Source organism: Tenrec ecaudatus, chromosome X (genome assembly GCF_050624435.1).
Source record: "Tenrec ecaudatus isolate mTenEca1 chromosome X, mTenEca1.hap1, whole genome shotgun sequence".
NCBI lineage: Eukaryota > Metazoa > Chordata > Mammalia > Afrosoricida > Tenrecidae > Tenrec > Tenrec ecaudatus.
Window position 1 is genome coordinate 3,087,309 of NC_134548.1, and position 27,077 is coordinate 3,114,385.

The following is a 27,077-nucleotide window of genomic DNA, read 5'->3' on the forward strand; positions in this document are numbered from 1 at the left end:
GCAAAAAAAAAAAAAAAGATATGTGTGTGTATGTATGTGTACATATGTGTATATGTATATATGTATGTATATATATGTATATATATATCATATTAAATGAAGGGGGAAGTGCAGAGTGGAGACCCAAGGCCCAAGTGTCGGCCAATGGAGATCCCCTCATAGAGGGGCTTAGGAGAGGAGATGGGTTAATTAGGGTGTGAGGCACAGCTTTCCCCCAGATCCTGGATGCTTCCTCCCCCCAACTACCATGATCCGAATTCTACCTTGCAGGGCTGGATAGGACAGAGGCTGTACACTGGTACATATGAGGGTTGGAGGTACAGGGAATCCAGGGTGGATGATACCTTCAGGACCAAGGGCGTGAGGGACGATGCTGGGAGAGTGGAGGGTGAGTGGGTTGGAAAGGGGGAACTGATTACAAGGAGCCACATGTGACCTCTTCCCTGGGAGATGGACAGCAGAGAAGGGGGGAAGGGAGACCCCGAATAGGGCAAGATACGACAAAATAACGATGTATAAATTACCAAGGGCACATGAGGGAGGGGGGAAAGGGGAGAGAGAGGGGAAAAAAAAGAGACCATGATGCAAACGGCTTAAGTGGAGAGCAAATGCCTTGAGAATGATTGGGGCAGGGAATGTATGGATGTGCTTTATACAATTGATGTATGTATATGTATGGATGGTGATAAGAGTTGTATGAGTCCCTAATAAAATGTAAAAAAAGAAAAGAGGAGAAAAAAATGATTAGGGCAAAGACTGTACAGATGTGCTTTATACAATTGATGTATGTATATGTATGAACTGTGATAAGAATTGTATGAGCCCCAATAAATTGTTAAAAAAAAGACATACAGGTGGAGAAGACCAGCTCAGAGATCAGAAGCAAAGAGGTGGAATTATAGGAACGCGCCTTTACTTTCAAGGGTAGAAAGGGGGATTACAGAGGGAGATGTAGAATTTAGAATGTCTTATCTTCTTAAAGCTACTAACAGACAGCCTTACGGGAAACACCCACAAGGAATTCACAGTGCCCTTTCCTTTGAGTTGCTGAAAGACCTCAAGCGGGCAGTCAATGATCATGGCCCAGACTCACATTATGTAATTAGCATGAGGGCTTTAGGGCAGTCTGAGCCTGGATCCAAGCCCTGGCACAAGCGTGTTTTTATTCTTCAGTGTTTTTACAATACAATGTGTGGTAGGAGTTTACAGCCCATTCACAAGCTCGGCAGGAATGTTGAGGATGGGACACAGGAATTCATCGACTGCTAGGGGATGAGAATTATATCGCAGTTGAGGCCCAGCTACAGTTTACTGAACAGACAACAGAACAGTCATTGTGGGGCCCTGGTTTGCAACTGCCAGCACCAGCACCATGACGGGTTGTATAAAAACAAAGTCTGGGGCAGGCTTAAGCTCTAATTTCAGATTTCTGGGCACTGAGGCAATTCTAGCAGAGAAGGCATCACCTGTCCAGACTGACCAGTAGGGGGCAGCGACCACCACCCCCAATTGACCAGTCAAGAAAACATGCGCTAAACTGTTCACCAACCACCACTGGACAACGCTAACACCAGAAGTTTTCTCCAATAAGTTTAAAGAGCAGCAACACTGGACTGCCCCTGGTCCCTGGCCCCATAAAAGCCCAGGGAACAAAGAACTCAGGGCTGATTCCCTTTTGGACGCTGGGTCCCCGCTGGGCAGTGGAGGGAGGGAAGCCCTAGCTCGAGCTAGCAAATAAACTCCCTTTGCCGTTTTTGCATCTCAACTGGTCATAACTCTTCCGTGCGCCCAAGGTGAGCTTGTGTTCCCTTCCCCAATCCAACATCTGGGGGCTCATCCGGGGTCTGAAATTGAAAGCACGGGCCCTGCCGCGAACTCATGAACCAACCTTAAAGTAAAAGTTTTTCTAAACTTCTGTCCTGTCCAGACAGGTTTCTCAGTGACGCCGTTAATTAAGACCAGAATACAACCGAGGCGGACGTGCCAGAGGTCACTAGTCGGGTTCGGAGTGGGAGATGTCCTCCTGTTCCCCTAGTAAGTTCCGGTTAGAGTCTGGACCTGGGTTCTGACACCATGAGGTCTGCTTAAGGGCCTGGAAAACGTTAATTCATTCCATGAGAAGAGAGAAAGCCAAGTTACACAGCTGTAAGACAGCAGAATGATGAATCCTAAGCTGACTTTGCATCCCGACTGGAAGACTCGATTTCTAAATGTGTAAAAAACGTCCAGGCGGTAAGAGACCTAGTGCATACGCTATCTTATGAATTCTCTAACAAGCACTGTAAAAATGCCTTGCATCCCTACAGGGAACAGGGCAGCCTGTTAGATTATCCCAGAATCTGCAGGAGTGTGGAGACAGATGAAGACAAGGCAAACCTCATGGCAGCTGCCTTGGCAAATTACACCAGACCTAGAAGAAGGTGCTTTAGTTGCAGAAAGACAGGTCATCTTCAAAGAGAATGTAAGGAGCGCAGGCCAATCAGTCTGGCTGCAAAGAGCGAGCTGTGGCCTGCACCAGAGCATGGGCCAAGCCCAGAGTTGCGGACTTTGCCCCTGCTGCAGGAAAGGAAGTGATTGGCCGAGTCAATGTCACTCAAGATGCAGCCATAAAGGGCTGCCATTAGCAACCCCTTCCCAGAAGGAAAATAGAGGAAGGAGCTTGGTACAGACCCCGCCCAGCAAAGCATGGAAAGCAAGGTGTCCGCCTGCAGGAGCAAGGAAGATCGTAGAGAGAGACTGCAGGTATCAGCCAGCCTCGCAGCAGGAGACCAGACCTAACCCAACTGGCAAAAGCCCAGCCTCTGTTCTCGCTGCATAAGTTTGACCGACCAAGGCTCAGAAGCCCTCACAGCAGTTTGCTGATTCTAAAAAGCAGGAACCTCTTACTGAAAGAATAATAGATTTTCTATCAGGAAGACTTAACCTAAGTACTCAAGGAATTCAAATTGATACTGGAGGTATTCAGAGGTGTGAAGGAAAGCCAGAAACTGCAATAAAATTTGAAATTATTAAGAGCGGAAATCGGGGTCAGTTACCTAAAAGAACTATGGGGCATTTACTAGGAAAGTCTAATCTAAATCCTCAAGGTGTTCACATTGCTGCTGGAATTATGAATCAGGATGAAGGAAGATCGCTCAAGGCAATTTCTGCTTCCTTGCATTCCCAGAGGAAAAATTTATACCTATCAGGAAAGAGTTCTTAAGAAGTCTGACCACGCTATCTTGAATCAAGGGGTCTTTAGGAATGCTGTTGGGGGGAAACGACAGTGCCCCCACATGGAATTAGAAATTGGAGGGAAAAGGTTTTGAAACCCTGGATATGGGGTCATTTCCTTAGGGCAATCACCGGGGCCTAAGACCCTCCATTAACTTCCTCTGAATCCAGCTTGGGAGGAATGAGAGAAATTAAGCAGATCAGAGCATTGCAGGAAGGTGAAATCCTACCATGTAAAGAGCTTAAAGATCAATCTGGCTTAATTGAGCCTGTAACCTTATTGAAATGCAGTGCTCTCACATCTGCATTGTTAACAGAAGGGGCAGAAGAGGAATCTTGCATGTGACAAAGTTCGTTTAGTCATTTTAACCAACAATTTTTTCTCCTTATTAAAAGTTTGTAACAAAATCAGGACACATTTTCACTTCTACACATAAAGCTGATCCTAAGAAGTCCCAGGAAGACGGAAACCCAGGCCGATTGATCACTTGGAGAAAGGGCTACAGATTTATGTTTTTGCAGAATGCAGCTGAGGGACCCCCTTGGAAGGATGCAATCACGTTGGGAGAAAGACGAAGATGAAGAAACCACACAATCTTAGCCGTTCTTTTTCCAGGTTGCTGACGCGCCGAAGGGAGGGGCTATTTGTTTATATTTTCACAAAGGAGACCAGTGGATTTCTCTTCAGCCAGCAAGGCCCAGAAGAAAGGAGGGAAGCGGACCCTGTCCTGCTGCTGAGTTTATCCAAAAATCAAGAGGAAGAAAACACAAACAAACAAATAAAAACGTCAAGAAGACCTCACAGATGCCTGAGAATGGCGATCGCTGACTGCTGAGATATTTCTTCCACGGCTGGTGCTGTCTAAGGAACACTGAATATTTTATACAACAACCTATCCCATTGTTGAAAGATCAAGATCTTGGACTTGTCAATTAGCGCTACAATGTGACTGGAACTTAGCTGATTACTGTACAACCCCTTACCCACGTAATAAGACACTGCACGATTGGGATCTGATGAGGAGACATTTACAAGGGTTTTAAGGGAAATATTCCATTAGGTGTGATTCAGCTAAGAGGCTATTTTCTACACTTTCAAGGGTGGATTTAAGGCATTCCACAAGCAGAGTGATTAAACAAATGGTGGATGACACAGAAGGAGGCTGGATACCATGTGCTTGGGCCCAAAGCACTTCAGAGCTTAAGTTCCAGTCTGACCGTGTGGCCTTTCATCGTCGTCTTCATGCTCCCAGTCACATGTTGATTCTGTAGAAAGCGGAGGCGCGTAAAGGACAATCACGCGGCCTCTACAGCCCTTTTGAACTCCGTGCGTCAAGCAAACGCTGTGGGGAGCAGAGACGGGAAGAGCGTGTTTAAGGGCGAGCCCTGAGAGGCCTGGCCGGCTAGGAGGGGGACCTGCACCCTTAGGACTTGTAGGTAACTCTTAAGCCCATCCTTAAGGTACTGTTCCCCACTTTATCCTCCTATTTGGGGCTGATCTGAGGTTGCCTCTTATAGGCACATAGACGATGCTGTGGGGCCGACAGCTTAAACTCGAGAGAAGTGGACATTCTATTGGCTCGATCTCTTCCCATCGCGGCATCCAGCCCCTCTCATGCCTTCCTCCAACAGCAGGTGGGCACAGGGGACCGTTATCCCCGGTGTCTGATTTCAAATTATTTGCTAGAAGCCTGAATTTGGGCCTATATTACTTTGGGCCTTAAATTTCCCTTGACAGCTTTCAATGTATATAAAATAACCACTTTGCCCCCGTGGATCTTTTAAATGTTATCTATAAAACAAGAGGAGGAAAGGTGGGATTGTAAAGAGACCTTTCCCCAGCTTTGTCTCCCCCAAAGATACGCCAAACATCAGAGGCTGTTTGCCAGCACATGGTGGGCGGTCAGATGCGTTCAGCCTTCAGACTGTCCATCCCAACACAGGTAGGGCCCACTCCCTGCTGTTAAGGACAATGGGCTTCTTCCCCCTAAAGGCTTAAGGCCACCAGTCTGGTCCCTGTAGGTGGGGTTTACACCCAACTGATGTTTCTATGGAGACCCAGAAAACAGGTCAAACCGGCTCAGTGACATCCAAAGTTAGGCTGCCATCCTGAATCTAGGATCCGCCCATCTTGTGCCCCCAATTCGCTCCCCTTCCTATTGCATGCATGTCCCTAGATTGGCCCCTGCTCGTTGCTGTACAACCTATCGAGCTGCCATGAAACGTGTCCGATTCTTTACTTCAAGCTCTCGTCTGTCTCTCCTGCTCTCGATGACTTTAGTTTACTCTTTATCTCTCTCAACCGTACAACTGCACCTATCGAACCCGCGATTAGTCGTGGGGGCCCCCCCACAACCAGGAGAGAGAACGTGAAATATGTCGAGCTGCGCTGCAAATATTCCTTCAAGATGGCTGATTTAAATGCAATTCTCTCCACCGACGCAAGTCTTTCCAACAACATTAGCTTTCTAGTTTGTCTCCGCATCGTGGTCCTGTGCGAAGCCAATACGCACTGTCCCGAGGTCGCTCCTGGCTTCCCAAGAAATACATTGGATAGAAGTGACAAGCTGCACACCACGGAAGGGAGACCTGTGAACACTTCCCTGAGACTAAGCCACCGTCTTCCACCTCAGGCCCTCTGACTACAGACCGAGGGGCCCTGGTGGTAGATCAGTTACACGCTTGGCTGTGAGGCCCACAGTCGGCACGATGAACACAGGCAGCTCGGTGGGAGAAAGACTGGGCTCTCATCTTATCAACCGTTACAGTCTGGTAAGCCCACAGGGGGCATCGATAAAACATACTACTTTCCTCTAGTTCTTTAATGCTCCCCCCCCCCCTACTATTAGGACCCTGATTCCACCTTACAAATCTGGGCGACTAGAGCATGTACATGGTCCAGATAAGAACTGGAAACACAAGGATCCAGGACAGATAAACCCTGGAGTAGGCATTCCAGGAGGGTAAGGGAAAGGTGGGGGGAGAAAGGGGCAACCGATCACAATGATCTACCGATAGCCCCCTCCCAGGGAGATGGACAACAGAAAAGTGGGTAACGGGAGACATCGGTCAGTGCAAGACATGAAATAATATTAACTTATAAATTATCAAGAGTTCGGGAGGTAGGGAGGGCAGGGGAGAGAAGGGAAAAACAATGAGGGGCTGATACCAAGGGCTCAAGTAGAAGGAAAATGTTCTGAGAATGATGATGGCAACAAATGTACGAATGTGCTTGACACCATGGATGGATGATGGATGATGTATGATGGATGATGGATGGATGATGGATGATGGATGGATGATGGATGGATGGATGATGGATGGATGGATGATGGATGATGGATGGATGATGGATGGATGATGGATGGATGATGGATGGATGATGGATGGATGATGGTGGATGATGGATGGATGATGGATGGATGGAAGGTGGATGGATGGTGGATGGATGATGGATGATGGATGGATGGATGATGGAAGGATGATGGATGGATAGATTGTAATGAGTTGTATGAGCCCCCAGTAAGATGAGCATTAAAATAAAAATTTTTAAAAACACACAGGGGGTCCCTAAAGGTCAGCATTGACTTGATGGGAGGGAGGTTGGCATTGGTTTTGAATATGAACAGAAGACAAATGTACCATCATAAACGTACAGTAAAATAAGAATTTCAAACGACCAAGGAACAATTCTAAGTCATCTAAAAGGAGCCTAGAAGACACGATATTCAAGCGCCCCTCCCAGCCCCACATATAAACACAGGAAAAAGCTACCCTGCATTTCCCCCCCAGGTGAGCATCCAGCATCTAGCTGAGAGTGAGTCCATCCAGCGGCCCTGCCTGGGAAGGTTCTCTCTGGACACAGAGCATGTTCAGTAACAGGAGTTGCCTTCGAACCTTGTTCTTTCTGATGACTGTTAGAGAGAACAGCATGGGGCTGTGAAAGCTTGTCTCTGCTCCAGCTAAAAGCCCCATAAAGCGGTTTGCTGATGCTGACAACACCTTACCCGGGCAGTGCTCTTGGGAAAACGCAAGGGTACGAGTGGTTTCCTCATTTCAAAAAATGAAATGTTGATTGAGATTAGCGCGTTTCGAGTTCTTTCCAACAGGTTATATTGTCTATATACTCGTGTATAAGCCGAGTTTTTCAGCACAAAAAACATGCTGAAAAACCGGGGTTCGGCTTTCACACGGGTCAGCGGTACCCCAGTGAGGTTTAACATCTCGCGGGTAATTGCCGTTCCTCCACCGTTCATTCAAAGCCCTGCTGACACTGCAGGGCTTTGAATGTTTGTTTACTCACATCTAACCAATCAGAGCTGTCCTATGACATGTACGGCTCCAATTCCCAGGAGCACCAGGTAGTGACTCACTGACGCTGGCAGCTGAACTGGTAAGCATGTGTCTGTGACTGCGCTCCGTCTCTCCCCTCTGGTCTGTGTGTTAATTCACACCCTGCATTTCCCACCCTAATCTTATCCTCGAGTCAATCAGTTTTTCTGGTTTCCCAGGTAATCATTAGGTTCCTCGGCTTATACTCAGGTCGGCTTGTATTCGAGTATATACGGTAAGCTTTCTGTTAAGAAGTTCTGACAAGATGGCCAAAAAGTACGTGACAAAAAAGGCCTGACTGGCTTTGCCACACCGGCAATGCCTGGGCTCACGCTGCCATCTCAGTGCGCCAGTTTTGGGCAAAAACCAGCATGCCTCTCCTCTGGGCCCATGCACCTGAATCACCTGACCACGGTCCCTGCAGCTTCTTGTTCTCTCCCTGAATGAACACAGGAAAGGACGGCGTTCGGACAACACAGAAGAGGTGAAGAGAAAAACGAGGGAGGGGCATCCAGCCATCCAGTCAGATGAGTTTGAGAAAGGTTCCCATGAATGCAATCGCAGATGACAGATGTACTACGCATAGCTGAGAGGACCTTGAAGGTGTTAAGTGTTAGGCAGCAGGATTTAGGGACGTGGGGGGGGGGGATGTCCCTTACCTGCCTCCCAAAGGCCCCATAGAGGAGGCTGGGACGAAATCAGGCAAACCATTCAACACCTATGCAGACCCCACACTGAGCATGCACAGACAAAAGCCCCCTAGAGCCAGGTAAACCCAACACCCTGGACACACCCACCTTAGTTATACCACACAGGTGGGCCCACCTCAGACAATGGGGGTCAACCAAAACCTTCAATGACGCCTCCCCAACCAGAGGTTTGAAATAGCTTGGCTGTGGGAAGGCCTCTCTCTCTGACCCTGCTCCTGGTCAGAGGCAGGTGAAGGTGAGGGTCTCCTTCCCCTGCTGGGGCTCCCATGCACCCGCTCCAGGCCCAGTCAGGGCCCTTAGCTTCTTAGTCTCTAGGGTTCTTGGGTGTCTGGTTTCCCAAGATTCCCCCCCCCAAGTTCTACACGTGTGGGTGTTGTTTCCCACGTGGCTGTCTCGTGGCCAGTGGTGAATGCCAGGCAGCATCAGCAGGCCTTGGCACGCTGTCCAGAACAGCGTGTACCCCCATGGACGCTGTAACACCCGAAGCTTGTCCTGTCCTTCATAAAACCTCCGTTGGATCGCAAGTGTGCTTCAGCGTGAATTCTTTCATCCTGTGACGCAAAGGTCCGTGGTATAACTCGCTCCAGAAACCTAATGATAAGTTTGTTTTCAAAAAAAAATTTAAATATATAGCTTTTTTTTGGGGGGGGTTGTCTATTTTTTTTGCGGAGGGAGCAGTCTCCTAATAGTTGGAAGACTTCAAGATCCTAAAGATTTTTAATCACAAAACAAGTGAAAGCTCAGTTTTAAATATAGTTTTACGTTTACGGTGAAAGCAGGATAACTCAGCTGCCCAGACCAAGTGACCAGGCCTGTTTAATTAAAAGAAGCACTCTGTTCTTCAGACCAAACACTGAAGCGAAGTCTGCAAACATATTTTCCTGAACCAAAGATATTCACTCACACACAGACACACAGTCGATGCCATTCTTACCAACGAAGTCCAGGTTTCTCAGAGTCTCCACCATCACTTCCTTGTAGAGTTTCCGCTGAGAAAGATCCAGCATCGCCCACTCTTCCTGGGTAAAGACCACAGCCACGGCCTCAATGAGCTCCCAGTCCTGAAACATCACACACGGCTGGATCAGCAAGGTAACAGGCATGCTCCCCACACCCCGAGGGGACAAAGACCAGAAATGTGGGGGAAGGGAGACGGTGGACGATACAAAACAGCAACAATAATACATAACTGATCAAGGGTTCATCAGGGCGGGAGGGTGGGGAGATGAGGGGAAACAGAAGAAGTGATACCAAGGGCTCAAGTAGAAAGAAAATGTTTTGGAAATGACGATGGCAACATATGTATAAGGGTGCTTGACCCAAATGAATTATGGATTCTTGTGAGATCTGTAAGAGGTCCCCAATATAAGGATTAAAATTTTTTTTAAGTATCAGGTATCCTATGTGCATACGAATACAGTTTGAGGCCAACAGTCCTTGAGGATCCTGAGAATTCATAGCCTCAGACACATGCCTCTGTCTTCTACCAAGGTCACCTGGGAGCCAAGCCCACAGCCTCAGCTCCTCCCTACATTCACGTTCTTACTGAGACCCCACCTTGCCTCAGAGACATGGAAACAATCTCTGAAAGTTTGACTGATTAGCCGCTGTCTTACTTGTCTTTAGCGTCTACCACAGTTTGAAAATGGAGGTAGATCCTCGCTTCCCATCAAGGCAGATTTTCCTTCAGCCCGTGGTGCTTCCTAGTGAAGGACCATGGAAGGAGCAAGCCCCCACCCCCCACATACACTGGCAACCCCAGGGCCACCGGGCTCACACTGTCTTTGAGTCTAGGTATGAGGAAGTGACAGGGATCCATCTGATGCAAACAGTGTAATCTTCTAGAAAATTACATATTTCCATGCATTCGATCAGGAGTCCAGGTGGTGCAGGGTTACCAGTCAGACTGAAATCCACAAGGTCAACCGTGAGAAACCCTGGGAGAAAGAGGAGGCTTTCTGCCTCCATCCAGAGTCACAGCCTCAGAGAGCCACCAGAGCAGCTCTGTGCTGCCCTGCAGGTTTGCGATGAACAGGAATAGGAATTGATTTGATGGTGCTGTGGTTTTGGTTTGGTGAATATGGGAGTCCCACATTTTCCTCAGGCATTGTGCCTGGTTCATTGACAGACAAATGCAGGGCAGTGAGAAAGCCCACAGCTGAGGCAGGACACACTACAAGGGAGTCACATCAGCTACCACGTCAGATGTCAAAAGCAACTGTACACCAATTAATCACCACGGCTCGCCTCAGCAGACATAAGACCACACACCCTTCACAAAACACGTCATCACGTGACCAACGGCAGAAACAAAGACAGCATGACAACCTTGAAACACCAGCCCCATGAGGGAGAAAGACGATGGTCTCTTCCCCTGCAAAGATTTAAAGTCTTGAGTAGAGGGCAGTAGGGGGAGGAGTTAAAAAAAAAAAAGATTTAAAGTCTCGGAGACTCCAGGGTCGGTATCAAAAAAACCACAAGGAGGCACCTCTGAGTCACCTAAAAAGAGTGCACCCAGGCATCCCAATCTTAAAGCCACCTATGGAAAATCAGAGAAATCACAAAGGGCAGGATCATAGGCTTCCTCCTGGGGCTCTGGTCCTGGGCTCATTTTTCAAGCTCTGCCAGCATTGAGCAATCACATGCCCACAGCGCCGTTTGGTCTCTTAAAAGTGCCCGTCAGTTCTCGCCCACGTACAATACCAACATCCTGCTGCCCGCAGAACTCACCATTTCGTTGTTACAAAACCTGGAGGTCGTGGGTAATCTTGTCTGCAAGGTCACGAGACCTTTTCAGGAAGAGGAACGGGAGTGGACGCAGAGCACTTCAGCAGAGGAAGAGGAGCTATGTTTGCTCCACACTCCCGTGAGAGGTGCAAATCCTTACAAAGTTTATGGATGTAAAAGATGGTGGTCCTGGATCCCCAGCCGACTGAACTGGACTCTGTCAATGCACAACCCTGAGACCTGTAATACAAACATCAAAAAAAAAAACACACACAGAATTGAAAAATGATGGAGGGATAGGTTTTCAGCTTCAAGCTCAGGGCAACAACCAGACGGTGTTTATATTTGGCTCAGAATATTCTCCTCTATATGGAGTGCACACACCAGTCTTCGTTTTTCGTTACAGGAAGTAAAATCCCTTCAATTTTGCGGCAATAAAACTTTTTCTCACTCACAATATAAAGGGGTGTCCCTGATTATGGTCTTGTTTATTTTACAGTGCACCTTCCTTCCGCTTTAAGACTTGCTCTCCCTCCTTTTCACCTCATGGAATTCCACTCCCCGAGCTTTTGGAAACATCTGGGAAGGTTTCGTGAACCATATTTCCCCTGTGGTAATAAATCAATGAAAAATAAAAACAAATCTGAAACACAGTGCGCTTCCTTAGGGCCAATGTGGTGCCTCTGTTCCCATTTCTTTCCATCCTGCTTCCCCTTAAAGAAGACGCCTTGAACCTAGCTCTTTAGGTGCGGAATTCTCCCGGGGGGTTTTCCTTGCCTTAATAAAACCTGTCTTAACTTCATTTTTAAAAAATAAAAGAAGATGACGCCTCAGCTCGCACTTCTGGGTCCCCAGGTAAACGGGTTCTCTCTCCCCTGATCGTTACAACGTCTCCCCTGTAAGTTCCACAATTCCTTTCGTAGGAATGTCGGAAAGCCCTTCCACTCTTAGGCGACGTCCTGAATGGTCGCCTTAGTCTTTCCAGGAAAAAAACAAACAACGAAAAATCCTAGGGGCTCGTTTACAAGGCAGGATCTTAGGACTCAGCCTAGGCCTCCGGAGTCAAAGTCCAGAAGAGCCTCAGGTAGTCGGATGCAAATCAAGCAGCCCAGGTGCTTATCGGTGCCCTTTGGACCGACCTCCTCGTCCCAGGTCGCGGCCGCTTCCTCACGCGCCTCATGCGCCTCACGCGCCTCATGCGCCTCACGCGCCTCACGCGCCTCACGCGCCGCGCTCCTCAGGGCGGCCGTTTGGAAAACTCGTGCAGCGCGGCCGTCGGGGAGAACGGTCTGAGCGGCGTGCGGCCGTGGGCTTCGCAAGTGGGGTTCGCCCCAAGCACGCCCCACAAACGGCCTCCTCGGCCCCAAGCCTCGTGGACGTAAAGCGAGGACGAGTTCGCGCCGCCGCGGGGGGAGCAAACTCCAGGCCCCCACTTGAGGTGCTCTGACGTCACCCGGCCCCTCTGGAGGCCTCCACAGCCGCGCGGACGGACACACACCACCCCCACCCCTCAGGCCCCGCCCCGCCCCGCGCCGGTCTCCATACCCGGCCCCCCGCCGCTGCGCCGTGAAGAGTGGCCGCACGGTGGCCCGCCGGCGTGGACAGCAGCACCCTGGGCGGCCGCGGGAAAGCAGACACGGAGCCGGCAGCCCACCTCAGACGCAGCCGGGAGGAAAGCCGGAGGCCGGCGACGGCGCGGAGACGCGCACTTCCGGTTCCGGTTTCGCCGCTCGGCGGTGCACCGCGGAAACCCCTCCGTCGGCGAACGCGGAGCGCTTCAACTTGTGTCCGTGGGGTTCGCTGGTTCCCGTCCCGGTTCTACTTCCAGGTTGCTTCCCACGGTTTGGCTGCTCTCCGAGCTCAAGAAAAAGAAAAGGCTTTCTTCGAAGGCGCGAGAGATACATACTCCAGTCTTAGGAATGATTATCGTCAGTCACAGATGTATAAACAAGACTAAACAAGTGTCACCCCAAATCCCAGGAGCATCCCAAAAGCAATAAATAAGAGCCAGGAATAAAGTGGGCCTTTTGCACCCAAGCAGAGAAATTCCTAACCCCAAAGGAAGATGGGAGGCAAACACTTTCCCAGGTTGGTGCGATGCTGCAAACGACTCCACTTGTGTTTCCAATGCCGGCAAGTTCACCTGTGTTGACTGGGTGTCAGGTCAGCTTCCAGGCTCACGTAAGATCGCGAAGAAATTGTCCAACTCAGAGGGATGAACCCCTGAAAATATTATTAATACGAGAGGAACATTGCTAGAACACGAACTCCCCGTGTTGGACTAAACAAAGACCAAACTCATGGCCGTCGAGCTAATGCTGCCTAACAGGGTCCCCGGAGGGTTCCAAAGACGACTGTTTATAGGAGTAGAAAACCCAGTTGTTCTCCCAAAGAGCTGCTGGCGGTTTCGAACTTCTGACCATGGGGCTCGCAACCCAATGCATAACCACTTTACCACACTCAAAATAAGGACAAGGAAAAGGTGCCTCATCAAAGTACCTCCCAGCATACGGGCATGGTGCAGACAAACAGCTCCTTCCTGTGCTGCCCAGAAAGAAATTAGCACAATGTAATGTGATTCATTGTAACCACACAATGCTACAGGAAATCCTTTCTTGGCAAAGTAAATTATTGCGGGTGTATGTATCATCTGAGTCCCTTTGTTCCCATAGGAAGGTAATAATGTAGTTGGAAGTGCAAACGGAAAATTGCTCCTGTGTGCCAGGCCAGCAGGTAGGGTGCTGGGAATAGAAAATGGTTTATATCCAAAAGCACCAAATCATAATACAAATAGACGAATGCATTATTTTTTTATGTCCTAAAGAAATAAGCTAGATTGTAAAAAATCTAGATTGTGAGAGCAAGGACTCTACTTGTCGCATTACTTTATGTGATTCATCTCTAAAAGGGTTTACCAATTTCATTTGCTATTATAATGTACCAACTTCTGACTTCCAATCATGCGATGGCTTGCTATCTTCTAATTTCTGTGCTCTATGCTTTTGAGTTTTAGCGGCACAATAGTGATACCATGACAGCAGTTCAAACCTACCAGCCAATCAGTAGAACAAACACCTGCTCCTGTTAAGATTTACAGGTACAGAGACCCAATGGAAACTATACTCTGTCTTCTATAGTCCCTAAGAATTAGAATCACCTTGATGGCAGTTGGTTTGGCTTTTCTTTATTTAAGGTTAATTTGTTATTCTTTCTTCAAACGAATCTTTCTTGGTTTTAAGCCATGCAGTAATTCCCTTCTCTGTTTACACAACTGCCTCTTAGTCCATGTACAGCTTTGGCATGAGCACCATGAGGTGTTCAGGAATCACCTTCTTCTCAATGCCATCCAGGTTGTTATGATCTACAGTTGAATGCATTTGCATAGTCAATGAAACACAAGTAAACATCTATGTGGTCTTCTCAGCTTTCATCCAGAATCCATCTGGCATGAGCAATTATGCCCCTTGTTCCACATCCCCTTGAACTGCTGGTAGCTCAATGCCAGTGTCGTGCTGCAGCCATTGTTGAATGAGCTTCAGTAAAATTTTACTCACATGTGATACTGACATTGTCCTATAACTTGCACATCCTGTTGCCATCTTTCTTTGGAAGCGGTACCAATATAGATTTTCTTCCAGTCAGTTGGTCAGAGGATTGGTGACTTGTTGCTTGGGGATGGAGAACGGGTTTCACAGTGGATGAGACAATATTTGAGTGGCATTAGTATGTTAGCCTGGGTGGACTAGAGAAACAAATTCATAGACACTCATATGTGTATAAGAAAGAGCTTTATATAAAAGAGCAATTGAATAGTGAGAAAACATCCCAACCCCATCCAGGTCAAGTTCATACATCTGATATCTAGTCGATACTAGTCTATAAATTCTTCTTCAGATTCACACAGCACATGCAATGATGTCGAATGGAGGAAGTAAAATGCTAGGCCAGTGGATAGAAAGTCTTGTGGATCCAATGGTGGTAGAAGCATCTCAGCACTTGTGTGCATCTCTATTTGGCTCTCGCAGGGAGTCTGTGTATCTGGCCTCCAGTGTGTATATCTCCAAATGAGTTCATCAAGATGCCACCTGAATGACACCACGCCCTCACAAGTGAACACCAGATGATGTAACTACCACACCAAGGAAAAAGATCTGTAAATTAACAAGTCTCGTGGATGGGAACTGTGCTAAAACATGCCATTTCTTTTTTTTTTCATGTCATTTCTTTTAAACAGATGTCACTTTTGGATTATTCAGTGTTGTTTTAAGAGCCTTTTTTATTGATCATATGTTGACGAGGAAGTACTTTTCTCCTCACTGCCCCTTGCATGTCTCCTCTCCTATGAGCCTTCAAAGTCTGCTTCTTTTGGTATGAACAGGATTTTTTTTAATAGCTGTCTCACCAAATATCTGTCTATGTTGTCCATAGCCTACTGAGCTGCATGGGGATAAATCTACAGGGGAGCCTGGGATGGACATAAATGGTAAACCTAATCCCAGTGAGTGCCAGCCCCACGATGAAAAAGTAATCCCCTTTTTCCTGAAGTATAGTTTGGCATAGCCCTGGATTTTAAGACATACCCCAAAAAAACAAAACCCAAAGCTTAGTAAAACATGGATATTCAAAGACATTTTTTAAAATAATTTTATTGGGGGCTCATACAACTTATTACAATCCTTACATACTTCATTTGTGTCTAGCACATTCGTACGTATGTTGCCATCATCATTCTCAAAACACCTACTTTCTACTTAAGCCCTTGGTATCAGCTCATTTTTCACCTCCCTCCCAGCTCCCCCTCACACTGAACCCTTGATAATTTGTAAATAATTATTTTATCACATCTTACACCATCCGACGTCTCCCTCACCCCGTTCTCCGCTGTCCGTCCTCCAGGGAGGAGGTTACATGTAGACCTTGTCATCTGTTTCCCCTTTCTCCCTCACCCTCCCTCCACCCTCCCAATATTGCTACTCTCACCACTGATCCTGAGGGGTTCATCTGTCCTGGATTCCCTGTATTTCCAGTTCCTATCTGTGCCAGTGTACATCCTCTGGTCCAGCCAGATACATAAGGTAGAATTGGGATCATGATAGTGGGGGGGGAGGAAGAAGGATTTAAGAACTAGAGGAAAATTGTATGTTTCATCGTTGCTACACTCCACTCTAATTGGCTCGTCCCCTCCCCACAGCCCTTCTGCAAGGGGATGTCCAATTTCCCCCAGATGGGCCCTGGGTCCCCACTCTGCACACCCCCTCATTCACAATGCTGATTTTTAAAAAAATTTTTGGTCGTTGGTGCCTGACACCTGATCCCTTGGATGCCTTGTCAGCTCACAGGCTGGTGTGCATTTTCTATGTGGGCTTTTGTTGTTTTTCAGTTAGATGGAAAGGCATTTTTTAAAATTCCCTGGGTAGCACCCAAAACACACCTAGTCCATTCACAAATCATTAGCATAACAATGCAAATAGAAACTGTAACATCAAACTACCTGCTGAGTAGGCTTCATTCCTCTCCAATAGTCTACCTGGGGGGTGGGGGGTCACGTATAGAACCCATTCCTCTTCCCCCACTTGGTCACCACCTCCATCAGAAAGAGCAGGCATAAATAGTGAATAAACCAACTCTTTACACAAGCCTGGGAGCTCCAGCCCAAATTGGCAAAAGGATCCAGCTTCCCTGAGGTACAGCTAATTTGAAGGCTTTAATTTTTTAAATTTTGCTTAATGAATGGTGCTTATTATTGCTACTATTATGATCAGTGTAAAATAGTTTATTTTATAAAAAGCTAACATATTTTTTTACCATGCAGATGATGCAATTGGTACCACTACACACCATACCTCATTTTTGCCTTTCCTAAGAAAAATGGGTATCCATTCTTTGTGGGTCTGTACTTGTTTCTTTGGGATCAATCAGATTCAGAGAAATATCTCTTTTTGTCTACTGCCAGGGTAATCCAGCCCCTAACACATTATCACGGATCCTGTAGGCACAATTGTACAGCGATAATAAGTAAGGATTATAGCAAAGTCATAGAGAGCATGAGACATAGAAGTGAAAGAGAAATAATGGAGTCAGACACAATTCAAGGGAGCAATGCTCACCTCAGCCTCACTTGGTGGTCCACATGGAGAGAGATATTTAATGCTAACCAAGACTTTTATATTCTCTGGGGACTTGCAAGCCCACTAATTACAGGTGAAAACATATGTCACAGGAAAGGGTTGTGCTATCGCTAATACAGTAATGGGAGGGGGTGATCTAGGGGTGTACACACAATAGGAAGAAGAGGTATTAGGGGTACACATGTGGCAAGATGGGCGGATCCTAGATTCTGGATGGCAGCCTAACTTTTGAAATCACTGAGCCGGTTTGCCTGTTCCCTGGTGGCACTATAGAGACCATTATCAGGTGGGTGTGAACTCCACCTACAGAAACCAAATGGATGGCTGCAATCCTTTAGGGACAAGTAGCCCATTGTCCTTAGCAGCAGGGAGCAGGTCTACCCCGGGCGGGACTAGACAGTAGTCTGGCAGCTGACTGCCTAAAGGGAAGTAACTTGACAATAATTTGTCATAGCTGCAAACACTGTCCTAAGTCTAACATATATTTGGGGGAGACAATTTGGGAGAAATATTTCTGTTTCCCACAGTTTATGTACATATATATTATAGATTTAAGTTTCTAAAGGTAATTTCACTTCAAGAGCCAAGCCTATGGCCTGTTTGATAGAAAAACACCACATGTATTAATGTGCAAAAACATACACCATATAACTGAAGGATTCAGCTAACTAGTCTAAGCAATATGTGAAGATAGTGTTCATGGATAATAAACAATACATAAAGATACATTGAAAATCTAAAGACATCTGTGCCTCAAATAAACCTTGCTTACAGTTCATCAAATTACAACAATTTTATAATTCTAAGCACTTCATTTCTAATATCAAAAGCTCCATAAGTGACTTTTTAAAAATGTATCTATGTGCCAGTCGCTGTGACAAATTTTATATTCTCACTACAAGTCTAGGAGTTCAGTACTACTATTATCTCTTTCAAATGGGAGGAGTATTATGTCAGAGGAAAATGTTGATTCGTTTGAGCTGTGGCTTTGGCCTTTGGTTTTCATCCATTCATTCAAGCACGAATTTATTACTTGCATCCCAGTAGGAAGAGCATTCATCTTATGGATTATTATACTCCAGATGGATAACACAGTGTTTAACACAAAGCACACATTCAATAAGTCAGTGTTTCTTAGTATACTCTTTAAAAGGATTATATATATATATATATATATATATATATATATATATATTCCTTTCAAAACCCATCCCTAACTACGAGGAAATATAAAAATCCCCTGGTTCCTTATAGGACTGTCAGGGATGGCTTAAGATGAAATTCCAAACTATTCAAGTGTAAGGGATTATCGGAAACTGTGAGGGAGACTTTATTTTGCTTGTTTTTGAAACATTATTTTATTGGGGGGCCCATACAACTCATATCAAAATCCATATATTCATCCATTGCATATCAAGCACATTGGTACATTTGTTGCTCTCACAAAATTCTCAAAATATTTACTTTCCATTTCAGCCGTTGGTTTCAGCTCATTTTTTTCCCGCTCTCTCCTCCCTCATGAAAACTTGATAACTTATAAATTATTATTGTTTTGTCATATCTTACACTGTCTGACGTCTCCCTTCACCCACTTTTCTGTTGTCCTTCCCCCAGGGAGGAAGTTATACATAGAAATTTTTTTTTAACGTTTTATTAGGGGCTCATACAATTCTTATCACAATCCATACATATACATACATCAATTGTATAAAGAGGATGCTCTGGTCTAGCCAGATTTTTAAGGTAGAATTGGGATCATGATAGTGAGGTGGGGTGTGGGATACAGAAGGATTTCTCCCAAGCTGTCTCCCCCAAATATATGCCAGACAGCCGCTTGGGAATGACTATACTTGGAGGTCATCAGAAGTAGGTCAGGGGTTATTCTCCCTGAGAGCTATCAACCATCTAGAGCTAGCAGTCACCACTGTTTATCCCACAACAAGTAGGGCCCACTCCCTTCTGATAAGGAGAGTAGTTGTCTGTTTCCTTGTAGGAGACCCCAGCAAGGTCAAACCCGCCCAAGGATGATCAAGGTTAGGCCTTCATCTTGAAGCTAGGGTCCGCCCATCTTGTCACAATCCCATCTTGTCACAATCCCTCCCCTTCCTGTTGCGTGTATGTCCCTAGACCACCCCTTTTGATTACCGTATTACCTATAAGACAACCCCTTCCTGTGACGTATGTCCTCACCTGTAATTAGGGGGCTTGCATATCCCTGAAGAAGATAAAAAGCCTGGGCTAAGATTAAAGATCTCTCTCTCTCTCCCTCCACTTGGACCATCTAGTGGGGCAGAGGTGAGCATGCCACCATGAGTTGTGTCTGACTCCCATTTATGTCAATACTTCACTTCTATCTCTCAAGCTCTCTATAACTTTACTATGATCTTTACTTATTATCGCTGTACAATTGCGCCTACCAGACCCGTAATGATGTGTTAGGGGCTGGCTTCCCCTGACAGTGGGGTGGTGGTGGGGGTGGATTTTAGGAACTAGAGGAAAGCTGTATGTTTCATCATTGCTACACTGCAACCTGACTGGCTCGTCTCCTCCCCGCAACCCTTCTGTAAGGTTATGTCCAGTTGCCTACAGGTGGGCCTTGGGTCCCCAATCTGTACTCCCTCTAATTCACAAGGATTTGATTTTTTTTGTTCTTTGATGTCTGATACCTGATCCCTTCGACACATCATGATCACACAGGCTGGTGTCCTTCCATTGTGACACTGTGCCCTGTAACAGTAACAGGCAGCTCACTGCCCAGTCAGAAATGGAAACATTTTTAAATTGAAGCCTGAAACAGGTGTAGCCCAGCCCAGGATGTTTACGCTCCAAGAAGCAGCCTAGCCTACCTACAGTATCGTTTGGCAGACCACTGGGGACAAACTGATCTTAAATGTAGAACTTGCTTTGTTAGACTTAAAAACTGTTTTGTTTCACTTTTCTGAGAATGCTTTGCCAGTTTCACACAAGAACTTGCCGTCCCCCTCCCCTAGCTTGGCAAGACGCCCCACAAGGATGTATAATAACTTCCCTTTGAAGCTGTTCGGGGCTCTCGCCTTACAGACTGAGCCTGCCTCAGTTGCTGGTGAGGGCCCAGATTCGACTCTGTCTAAATAAAGCTTTACTGTTTCCATCTGTTTCAGTGAGTGGTCTGGGTGAGGGTCACGCTCGCTAACATCCACGTGGGTTTTGTTGCTTCTGACCTAGCTGGCCACTTTTTTACCTGCAAGCCTTTAAGAACCCAGACACTATATCTTTTGATAGATGGGCTGCATCAGCTTTCTTCACCACATTTGCTTATTCACCTGCTTTGTCTTCAGCAATAATGTCGGGAAGGTGAGCATCATGGAATGCCAGTTTAATAGAAGAAAGTATTCTTGCATTGGGGGAGTACTTGAGTAGAGGCCCAATGTTCATCTGCTACCTTAATAATAAACCTATAAGTATATGCACATAGATCTATTTCCCCATCCTCATATATAAATATATTTACATATGGACATGCCTGTATTTAGACCTCTATAAATGCCCTTTGCCTCCTAGCTCTTTCCTTTATCTCCGTTGACTTTCCTCTTGTCCCACTATCATGCTCAGTTCATTTGGGTTTCAGTAATTCTTATATCACTCTTGATCACGCCCTACTAGGCCTCCCACACCCACCTCATCACGGATTTGGATCACTTGTTGTTCCTTTGTCCCTAGGTTTGCTAACACCACTTCCTTTCCTCAAACTTTCCCTTCTCCGGTGTCCCCCAGAACTGTTGGATTGTTCATCCAGCCTACCTTATTTAGGCAGACCTGCAGAGATAATAGACATAAAAACAAGACAGCAAAACAAAACAGCAAAACAAAACAAAACCAAGAAAAGCCTGTAGATAACTGAAGGAGTGTTTTCTGGTCAAGTCTGATGGGTGCCACACCCTGTCCCCAAAATCTATTTTTGGTATTCCCTGTGGACTCCGTTGCTCTGTTCCACTTGCTCTTCTGTTGCACGCCCTCAGTACTTTGCCTTGGTGCAGGGAGTCAGATCAGGCGTAATTCTCACACCTGTGTCCCCAGTGTTGTCCCCTGTAAGGTTATGGGTCAGTGAGGGATGCCCTGTCTCCTAGTGGGGCGGCCATATGGTCCTCTCTGTGCTGGGATATCATCCTCAAGGCTTGGTGGGCCAGGATGTGCTCGACTTTCTCTTCCTCCCCCTTCATTTGCTGCCATGTGTGTCCCTCTCCCTGAGCTGCAGCTTCAGTGCTGTCCTCTGAAATCAATTCTTCTGGGTGGGAAGTTTGTTATATTTTTAACATTTTAAACCTCTCTTTAAACTTCCAGCTAACACACACCTGGTTCATTACCAAAATGTTAGCATAACAAATAAGTAGAAATTGCAGCACAGGCAGGGGGTTTAGGCTTCAGACAGATACTGGGAGCCTATGGGCCCAGAGCCTGTTCAAGGGGTACACACTAAGCTGTTCTGGAACACCAGCCCCTGGTGAGTACCCCAAGCCTCTCACATAAGCCACCAGTCTTCTGAGTAGGGAATTGCTTTATCCAGCCCTCCTAGGCCACATAGGTAGGTGGTAGGTTAAGCCCCCAATCCTCAATCCCCAGTTGGAAAGCCCCACTATCCAAAAGTTTGAATCCTGTTCCCTCTGATCTATTTCACCAGACGTCTATAGTCTCTCAACTTAAGTAACAAGAATACAGGACCCTGAGCCTTGTCAGACACCAAACTAATTCACCTAGACTTAGTCTCAAGTCGACTCTGACACCCTACACTGTCAGAAGGTATTGAACCATCAAACTGTCTTGAATTGCTTAAAAGAGCCCTGCTCTCTGCCAGACCAAGGTGTGGGACCAAGCTCCTCTTTTTGCTGCTTTTTTGTTGCTCTATTTTATATCTTCTAGACCCTCCCCATCTTTAAAACACAGATTAGCACTATTCTCACGATGCATCTTCAATTAGGACATTCTCATTTGTAGGTATGCCTAAGGACAGGGGAGAATAGATTAGTTAGATAGATAGATAGATAGATACATAGATAGATGATAGCTACATAGATAGATAGATACATAGATAGATAGATAGATATGTAGATAGATAGATAGATAGATGGATAGATAGATAGATAGATGATAGATAGATAGATAGATAGATAGATAGATAGATAGATAGATAGATACATACATACATAGATAGATAGATAGATACATAGATAGATAGATAGATACATAGATAGATAGATAGATAGATAGATACATAGATAGATAGATACATAGATAGATGATAGCTACATAGATAGATAGATAGATGATATATAGATAGATAGGTAGGTAGATAGATAGGTAGATACATAAATTGATTGATGGATAGATAGACAGATAGGTACATAGATAGATGCATAGATAGATAGATACATAGATTGATAGATAGATGATAGATGGATATGTAGATAGATGATAGATAGATAGATAGACAGATAGGTACATAGATAGATAGATAGACAGATAGATACATAGATAGATAGATATGAAGATAGATAGATGATAGATGATACATAGATAGATAGACAGATAGATAGGTAGGTAGATAGATGATAGATATAGACAAATAACTTTATTTTTTTACTCTCATTTGTTTTCTAGTCTCTTAACAACCATCAACTCCCCTCCCTCCAGAAGAATTTATTTCAAAGCACAGCATTGAATCTGTAGGTCCAGGAGAGGGACATGTCTGATCAGAGCACACGGGAGCAGATGAAGCGGGAGGAGGAGAGAGTGGAGCACATCTTGGTTCACTAGGCTGTGAGGATGATGTTCCCCATTAGAGCAGCCAGTCCACAGAGAGGACTACATGGCCGGGCACATTGAGACATGATGTCCCTCACTGACCCATAGCCCTACAGGGGACAACAGTGGAGACATGTGTGGGCATTGTGCCCAATCGGATCCCGCCACACGTAGGCAAAACACTAAGAGGGTGCAACAGAACAGCAAGAGAATGGAGCAGTGAGGTCCCCAGGGAATGTTGAAGGTGGACTTTGGGGCCACAGCTTGGTGCCCCAACAGACTGGACTGGAAAACACTCCTAAAAGCCAACAAACAATCCTTGAACTAACTACAAGCTTTTCTTTCTTGTTGTGTTTTGTTTGTTTTTCTGTCATTGGTTTGTTGTTATTTTGTTGTATAATGTTCCTTGGTTTTGCTCTATCTTGTTTTTGTGCATGTTATTATGTCCGCAGGTCTGTCTAAATAAGATGGGCTGGATGAAAATTCTAGAGGAGAAAACAACAGGACCAACAGTTATGGGGGGACATGGGAGAGGGGGAGGTGGGGGGAAAGGAAGTGGTGTTAACAAACCCAGGGACAAGGTAACAACAAGTGATCCAAATCGGTGGTGAGCAGGGTGTAGGAGGCCTGGTAGGGCGCGATCAAAGTTAATGTAGCCAAGAGGAATTACTGAAACCCAAATGAAAACTGAGCATGATGGTGGGACAAGAGGAAAGCCAACCGAAATAGAGGAAAGAGCTAGGAGGCAAAGGGCATTTATAGAGGTCTAAATACAGGCATGTCCATATGTAAATATATTTATATATGAGGATGGGGAAATAGATCTATGTGCATATATTTGTAGATTTATTATTAAGGCAGCAGATGGACATTGGGCCTCTACTCAAGTACTCCCTCAATGCAAGAACACTTTCTTCTATTAAATTGGCATTCTGTGATGCGGGTGAATAAGTAAATATGGTGAAGAAAACTGATGGTGCCTGGCTGCTAACCAAAGATATAATAGCGTCTGGGGTCTTAAAAGTTTGAAGGTAAACAAGCGGACATCTAGCTCAGAAGCAACAAAACCCACATGGAAGAAGCACACCAGCCTGAGTGATCATGAGGTGCTGAAGGGATCAGGGACCAGGCATCAAAGACCAAAAAAAATATCATATCATAGTGAATGAGGGGGAGCGTCAGGAGTGGGGACCCAAAGCCCATTTGTAGGTCACTGGACATCCCCTTACAGAAGGGTCTTGTGGAGGAGATGAGCCAGTCAAGGTGTGATGTAGCAATGATGAAACATAACAACTTTCTTCTAGTTCCTAAATGCTTCCTGTTACGGAGTCACGCCCAACATAGACCACTGACCCACAAGCAGCTGCAAAGTAACAAAGCAAAACTTTATTACAAAAAGACAAATCCGGATTGGGGCTACAGCATGGCCACACAGGGTCCAAAGCTGAAGCGTCCGGCAAAATTTTTCTCTCCCTTTTTACACTTAAAACCAGCAAGGCGAGGGTGTAGAGCAAGGAATGGGAAAGGGTGTTTACACAAGATAACAGGGATGTGGCTAGTTCAGCACGTCCTGCTCAGCTTATCTTGGACCAGATGTTCTTGCAAAACTTCTTGCTCACATTTACAAGGGAATATAAGCAAGGTCACAGTGACTTGCTTTTCTAAAATAACACACCTCTCTTAGAATGGGGGATGGCCCTTAAGCTTTTCAAAATGGACTAACGTAAGACAAAGCATTTTATTCTATTAAGCCTTAACACTTCCTCCTCCCCCACTATCATGATCCCAATTCCACCTTACTAATCTGGCTAGACCAGAGGATGTCAACTGGAGCAGATAGGAGCTGGAAACACAGGGAATCCAGGGCAGATGATCCCTTCAGGACCAGTGGTGAGAGTGGTGATAGTGGGAGGTTTGAGGGTGGGTGGGGTGGAAAGGGGGACCCAATTACAGGGATCTACATATAACCTCCTCCCTGGGGGATGGACAACAGAAGAGTGGGTGAGGGGAGACATTGGACAGGGCAAGATATGACAAAATAATAATTTATAAATTATCAAGGGTTCACGAGGGAGTGGGGAGCAGAGAGGGAGAGGAAAAATGAGAAGCTCATACCTGGGACTTAGGTGGAGAGCAAATGTTTTGAGAATGAGGACAATGAATGTACAAATGTGCTTTACACAATTGATGTATTATGAATTGTGATAAGAGTTCTATGAGCCCCTAATGAAACTATTTAAAAATAAAAATAAACAAAACAACCATCAACTCAGAAGTTATACCCACAACAGAGACAAAGCTCCTAGACAAAGCTTAGTGCCCAAACTAAGATACATTAACATCTGTCCTGCATCTTACTCTACTATCATTTTCCAAAAAATTAATTTTAAAATTCTCATCTCTGTCCTTTCCTCCAATTTTCCTTTCTTAGATCTAAGCATCCAACGTGGTATTTTGTCGCAATATGAAGTTTCCCTGTTCTTCTCATCAAATCAATTATTTCTTTCTCATCCTCATAAAACCAATAGTTGACACTACTGTTACATTTAAGAAAATTTTAAATCACATATTAGTCCCCACTAACTCCTCCATTATTGCAATCAGGCATTTAAAAATAATCTAATCCCTTCTTTTTGCCCCATTTTCCTTCCTCTTTCCGTCCCCTAACACTTCCTCTCAGTTTCTCATTGTTGACCGAACGCTTCATCTAACATTCCCCACACTCAGATACTTAATGAAAACTGTCCACCACCCTCTACTGCAGCACTTAACCCTCCCACATCACACCATCTCCCTTAACACGGCTAATAGCGACTCCAAGAGGTCAAGGAAACACACAAGATATCAGTGAACACACACAAGAAAAACACAAATCACAATACCACCCAAACCTAAATGTAATGCCTGAAACTGAACAGGCTATGGATTTACCAGAAGAAGAAGAAGAACGAATTTAAAAGAATGAAGATGCACTCGTGTGACAGTTCAAGAAAAAATACGAGTGAAATAGTGAAACAATAGAGAAGCTAGTAACCTCACTAGAAAAAACGCCAAACAGAAACACAGAAATCGAACACTACAGAAGCAGAATTAAATAATACTATAAAGGAACAGCACAACGCTATAAACAGAAGTAAAGAGATGGAACAGAGAAATGGAAATAAAGAGATGGAAACGCAAATTAGTGAGCTAGAAAACCAACCTACAGATTCCAACTGCAACGAGAAGCGCTTGAGAAAACTGTGGGCCACGGCTGCCTACGGAGGAGGCAGCCATCTCCCACCGGCATCATGGCTGCCCTCAGACCCTTGGTGAAGCCTAAAATTGTAAAAAAGAGGACCAAGAAGTTCATCCGGCACCAGTCCGACCGCTATGTCAAGATTAAGCACAACTGGCGCAAGCCTAGAGGCATTGACAACAGGGTTCGGAGAAGATTCAATGGCCAGATCTTGATGCCCAACATTGGTTACAGGAGCAACAAGAAAACCAAGCACATGCTGCCTAGTGGCTTCCGCAAGTTTCTGGTCCACAACGTCAAGGAGCTGGAAGTGCTGCTGATGTGCAACAAGTCGTGTTGTGCAGAGATTGCTCACGTTTCCTCCAAGAATCGCAAAGCCATTGTAGAAAGAGCAGCCCAGCTGGCCATCAGAGTCACCAATCCCAACGCCAGGCTGCGCAGTGAAGAAAATGAGTAGATGGCCCATTTTCGAGTTTTATTTTTGCTAAATAAAACCATAAATGAAAAAGAAAAAAGAAAACTGTGGGCCACAATTAAGAGGAACAAACATCCTGGAAGAAAAAAATAAATAAACACAATACGCATTCAACTACACAACACACACATATAAAATGAAATGACAGTCACAAATACAAACAGATCTTTTTTTTTTATTTTCTGAAAATTTTTAATTTTTTTTTAATTTTAACAATTTATTGGGGCTCATACAATTCTTTTCACAGTTCATATATATACATACATAACTTGTATAAAGCACATCTGTACAGTCTTTGCCCTAATCATTTTTTTCTCTTTTCTTCTTTTACATTTTATTAGGGACTCATACAACTCTTATCACAATCCATACATATACATACATCAATTGTATAAAGCACATCCATACATTCCCTGCCCCAATCATTCTCAAGGCATTTGCTCTCCACTTAAGCCCCTTGCATCAGGTCCTCTTAC

General features: G+C 45.4%; 2 protein-coding genes across 4 annotated transcripts in view; one reads left to right on the top strand and one right to left on the bottom strand.

The window, feature by feature from the left end:
* The window catches only part of LOC142435068 (zinc finger and BTB domain-containing protein 10-like), a 43,224-nt gene extending 30,551 nt beyond the window's left edge, over positions 1 to 12,673 (bottom strand). For 2 of the 3 annotated variants that reach the window (XR_012781221.1, XM_075539709.1), the window contains exons 1-2: positions 12,528 to 12,673; positions 10,986 to 11,222 (exon numbers count right to left, since the gene is read on the bottom strand). The gene's annotated coding sequence lies outside the window, so the exon portion shown is untranslated. Of the gene's footprint in view, positions 1 to 9,189; positions 9,317 to 10,985; positions 11,223 to 12,527 lie in introns of all 3 variants that reach the window. The other variant, XR_012781220.1, reaches the window with a different exon arrangement.
* A 13,468-nt stretch (positions 12,674 to 26,141) lies between these two features.
* LOC142434350 (large ribosomal subunit protein eL32-like) lies at positions 26,142 to 26,646 on the top strand. The gene has a single exon (XM_075539072.1). The coding sequence runs from the start codon at positions 26,179 to 26,181 to the stop codon at positions 26,581 to 26,583; it is 405 nt and encodes a 134-aa protein (XP_075395187.1). The 5' UTR covers positions 26,142 to 26,178; the 3' UTR covers positions 26,584 to 26,646.
* The last annotated feature ends 431 nt before the right edge of the window (positions 26,647 to 27,077 follow it).

Coding starts and splice junctions, on each gene's coding strand:
- LOC142434350 (XM_075539072.1), top strand. CDS start 26,179: ATGGCTGCCCTCAGACCCTTGGTGAAGCCTAAAATTGTAAAAAAGAGG.